At 35.8% G+C, this 5,000-nt stretch overlaps 1 protein-coding gene across 2 annotated transcripts in view; it reads left to right on the top strand.

The window, feature by feature from the left end:
• Positions 1-4,170, top strand: part of sun (ATP synthase subunit epsilon stunted) — a 5,193-nt gene extending 1,023 nt beyond the window's left edge. Inside the window, exons 2-4 of one of the 2 annotated variants that reach the window (XR_006224575.2) lie at positions 2,557-2,687; positions 3,031-3,091; positions 4,080-4,170. Coding sequence is in view for 1 of the 2 variants with exons in the window: in XM_086543375.1 (XP_086399501.1) it covers positions 2,557-2,687; positions 4,080-4,087 (139 nt within the window). In the remaining variant the exon portion in view is untranslated. The remainder of the gene's footprint in view (positions 1-2,556; positions 2,688-3,030; positions 3,092-4,079) is intronic. The other variant, XM_086543375.1, reaches the window with a different exon arrangement.
• Positions 4,171-5,000: the final 830 nt, after the last annotated feature.

The following is a 5,000-nucleotide window of genomic DNA, read 5'->3' as shown; positions in this document are numbered from 1 at the left end:
ACTTCATGCTACCTCGTCCTACTTCGGGGCATATTTCGCTTGCAAAATCTTAACCCAATGACCTACCTAACTTTGCCTAGTTTTTAATTAATCCCTAGCCAAGGGGGCGCCCCCCCCCCTTCTTAGGGCACTTCGTGCAACATACATTGTGCAAAATACCCCGAAACCACCATCCTCACCCTGAAATTTAAACATGACTGTGTTTACGTATTTACGGCTAACAACAAGCTGTACCCAATGAATTACCTGCATGTGCTGTTATGTTCTCTCAACAGATGGCACAATATTCCCCATTGTTTACAGTATAATTATAGTGCCCTCTATTAAGTGGACGCATTATTATCGGTCCTAGTTTCCTATCCTGAGGAATATGAGACAAAGACTCAGTTGATGTCATCATGGCGCAGTGTGAAGGTTGTTCATGGTCGCGGCATTTTCATCTACAGAACTAATTACGCATCATAAGTATCACGAAGTGCCCTGAATAGGGGAGATCCACAGGGGGGCGTAGCTCCCTCTTCGCAAAGGCTGACTTTAAAACTAGGCAAAGTGAGGTAGGTAGTTGGGTTAAGGTTTTCGTGATACCGAAGTAGCACGAGGTAGCACGAAGTGCCTTAAAAAGGGGGGGGGGTCCAGGGGGGCAAAGCCCCTCCCCCCCTGGCTAGGGCAAACTTCAAACCTAAGTAAAGTTAAGTAGGTAATTGGTTAAGATTTTGCATATGAAATATGGCCAGAATTCATATTATACCCCGCAATTTCCCTGATCTACTTCATGCCCTCCCCTACTATCGGGACCCAGATTGTGGGCTTCAGGTTTGCAAGCGCTCATTAATTTCACTATATATGAATAGTAGAGGTTGAGAGGAATCCATCAATACCACTTTTGTGGTATTTCGTAACGCGGCGTTGTTTGAAAAATTTACCAAAATCTGTTAATAGCCCATTATTGGTTGGTTTTTATTTGATGTCAAATAAGGTGGATTCCTTTAACCTTCTACCATTCAGATATAATGAGTATGACCTGCAATATGACCCTTATAACCTGCAATCTTGGTCCAAGTAGTATTTGGATAGCCTGAAAGAGACCAGAGAAATTGCAGGGTAAAATATGAATAATGATAGGTAAAACATTAGTGCCACCTGCATGCCACAATACCCTGTGATCCCATCCGGGGAGGCCTGCCGTAGGGCATATCATGTGCACAGTGATCCGTGATTGCCTATGCTGTGCTGAATATGTGGACATTGTCTGTCCTAGCAAAGGGAGGGGCAACCATCAACCCTAGGTAAAGTTATCTACATAGTTAGCATGGTCAATTTTTGGATATTTGTGTGTAAATCCTATTATTCATATTCTACAATGCAGTTTCCCTAGTCTCCTTCATGCCCTCCTATCGGGTTATAGGGGTTGAATCGCGGGTCATACTCACTATAACTGAAGCAAAGGGTGAGAGGATCCCTTCCATATCAATATTGTGGTATTTGCCAACAAATTACATATCATTGCTGTGAAATATAGGAGCATGTCATATATTTTAAAGATAAAGATATGTTCTTCTATATGATGTAACTAACAATATACAGTTTTAAAATAGTGCATTCACATATTTTTATGATAAACATTTAGAAATTAGTGCTTAGAATGTTTACATTACATTGTAAAATACCATGTGTGTAGATTGGTGTTTTTGAGATGGCAAATTATGTTTAGAAACATACATATTAACAAGGCTACTTCCCTCATCTACTTAAGGTCAACTTCCCTGGGTAAGTTGATTGTATGGTTATAATGCAATTCATTAAAAAAACAGTGCCTCTTGGCTATGGTTTTAGAGCATATGATTAGATTACAATATATGAAAACCATGGGGATCCAGAGGACAGAGCCCCTTTGCTCAGGTGTGTTGTGTCATCTGTATTACTCTTGGCTTGAGTAAATTCCCATGTTTTTTTGAAAGTTGTTGCTTCTGTTCGTGACAAGCATCCATCCATAGTTTTACCGGCAGATTTTGCTTTTTATTTTTCACTTAATTTTGTTCCAAATTTATTTCCTTTTCAGGCTGTTTCACCCCACAATTTCTCTGATATATTTCATGCTTTCCCTTACTATTGTTATTATCAAACCTAGAGTGTTGGCTGTATTTGGCATTGCACCAATCATAACCGCTAAAGAACTATAGTAAATAATTTTTTTAATTTTCATAGACTTTTGTATTTTTACCTGAAAAATAGACATGTTGGTTATAGAAACAATTATCTAAATTACATATGACATGCTAGACTGGGGCTAGACTGTTTACTATCCCACACCAGCACAGATGTGCCTATGTATATGTAAATGTTTATCAAGAGATAGGTATGGAAAGCATTTGAATGAGATTAATCAAAACATTTAATGTTAATTCCCGCTTACAAAGATCATACAAGGAGTTTCATTGAAATACACAAATATTTATGTGCGCATAGATGCACATTCTATTGTATCATCTTGGATACCCGTATGGCATAAATCTTTGTTCATAATCATTGTATAATATATATACTTTTGTTTTTCAGCTACATCCAGTACTCTGCTATTGCAGCCAGGGCTGTGAGACAGGCACTGAAGGAGCCCTTGAAGTCTGAAGCTGTCAAGCGTGAAGGCTCAGCAATTAAGATCACTCACTGGAAGGATGGCAAAGCCGTCAGTAAGTATTTTTCATGATATATCCAAGAGCTGATTTGTAATGTAGTTGTAGACTCTGTTGTTTAATCTAGTGGTCCATTTTAATAAATCTAGTGTCTGTGTACTCTTCTTTCCAGGGGTCGATGTTTAGTATGTGTTAGATAAGTTAACAAATGTGAAGTGCACTTAATTCATTGTGTATTCCTCATTCACTTATTTTGTTAATGCATCATAAGATTTACATTAGTATAACCATAGAGAATCATGTTTGGCAGTAACTTGTGTAGTAGTTGTAGCTAAAATATTAATCTATTGAAGCATGCAATGTAGTACTAAATTATTTTATCATCTTTTACTTTTTAAAGAGAAATAGGTTAGCCTGGCCATGTGCCTCCTATTGCAACTCATCACACGTGAAGTGGGAAGGTAGTATTTGTTTTCCCCTTTTGATCTTGTTTGACCCAGAAGCCAGTTGTCCTAGCTCTAAATTCTTGAAACCGTCCCACCCCATATTTTCTTGCTTGCTTGCTTTTTTTGTATAATTGGATAATAACAATACTACATCCTTACCATGCTTCCCCCATATCTAGTTATTTTGTTTTTGTTTGTTTGAATGTGAGTTATAAAAAATATCAAGTGGTTCATTCAACAGGATTGTGCTCATCTATTTTTTTTTGTTTTCTTAAGTACAATTTTTCTGTTTAACAAAGTGTTAACAGAAAGGAAGAATAGTCATTTAGCAGCAGGCCTAAGGAGTGACAAATTTAGATATAATTAATGCATTTTATAAGGGTAAAATTCTGAACATTGTTTTAGTAGGACAAAAAATCTTTTCATATTAAGGATATAACATATTTGTTTAATATTTAGGGAAGAAGTTATATTCTTTGAAAAAGCAGTTCATTGTATTAATTTCACTATGCAGCTGTGTTTTTACTACCTTTGGATTAAAAAAGAAATTTCCTTTTGATATATGAAAGTCCCAAATAATACTTTTTGAGTATGTAAATTAAATTAGAATACAGAGGAATATTGCATGATTAGTTAAGAAGTGTGCTTTTTTGTTTTGCTTTTTTTTTTTGCCAGTTTCTATGGTTTGGCCCTTTCATAGGTATTATAATTTAATTTTGAATGGTCTTGAAAATAAAAACTGTATTTAGTATTATTAGAATATAAAGAAAGGACTAAGTATTTATATTATTTAAAATATTTTTGTGATGGAATTAAACTTCTAATGATAGAATTAGCTTGAATTTAATCTTGGCATTATTCAAATGGCCAGTATTAATTTTCATGGTTGTGTATTTCTTGCTTATGATGAATTGATAAGGTAATTTCATATGTTGCATTGGGAACGTGAATATTCTTTTTTTATGTCTTTTCTTGCGTACTATATATATTTTTTAATTTGCAGAGGAATAAGCTGGAGGAAAAGGATGCAGTGCTGCAGATGTAAAGATGTAAAGAATGTATAATTGATTCAGTAAATTTATTTTAAGAGTTGGTATATGTTCTTTTATTTATTGCCCCATGTATTATCTAATTTCAAGGTCATGTTTTCAAAATTCTCATGTTTTATTTTAGAATAAGTCCTTTACAATATGGTGGAAGAAAAAAAAAGGAAGAAAAAGGATACTGTTAATGCGGTCATATTCATACATGTAATATATTTTTGCATGTAGGACAGGCTCACAATGTGCTTTGTATTTCAATATTATGTAATAGATTAATATTGGCCAAATGCATCCTTTGTGGCTTAATATTATTCTTCCACCATGTAAGATCAGTTGTCCTGTGTGATAAAATAATAATGTTCAAACAGAATTATTGCTCAATGTAAAGGTGCTTTGTCATGTTAAACCCGTTAATGATGGGCGACGTGTTTTTTTGTAGTACATGACACTGGAGCTCTGGCCCAACAACAGGCATCATGTTTGGGGATTTTGGATCATTTTATTAATGTGCTATGACTAATGAGTGAGTGTTGGTGACAATTGCTGTCAAAGTTATTATAACTGCCATAATATTAAACAAAATGGGTTTCTCCTAACATCCAAAACCTAGATGGCACCACTTTCTTCTAGCACCAGCAGGATTGAGAGCCTTGAATGGCACCTGTCTACGGTCTCTACCAAGCACTATCTTTATAGAGGGATGGCACATAGCAAGTTGTTAACCTCTTGCTCTAAAGTACCGCTGGTGAAGTATGTGCAAGCAGAAAGAGAGGAGGAAAGCAACTCAAACCTTAACCAATGTCTACAATATGCCCCTGTGCCAATGGGGATTCCTTTTACTGTGGCACTCAGTCATAAGCACCAAGTTTCCTTCCTCTTTC

Source organism: Penaeus japonicus, unplaced genomic scaffold (assembly GCF_977035675.1).
Source record: "Penaeus japonicus unplaced genomic scaffold, GWHDUDI00000001_assembly GWHDUDI00000013, whole genome shotgun sequence".
In the NCBI taxonomy this organism is placed as follows: domain Eukaryota; kingdom Metazoa; phylum Arthropoda; class Malacostraca; order Decapoda; family Penaeidae; genus Penaeus; species Penaeus japonicus.
This window is presented reverse-complemented; position numbering and strand designations above follow the sequence as displayed.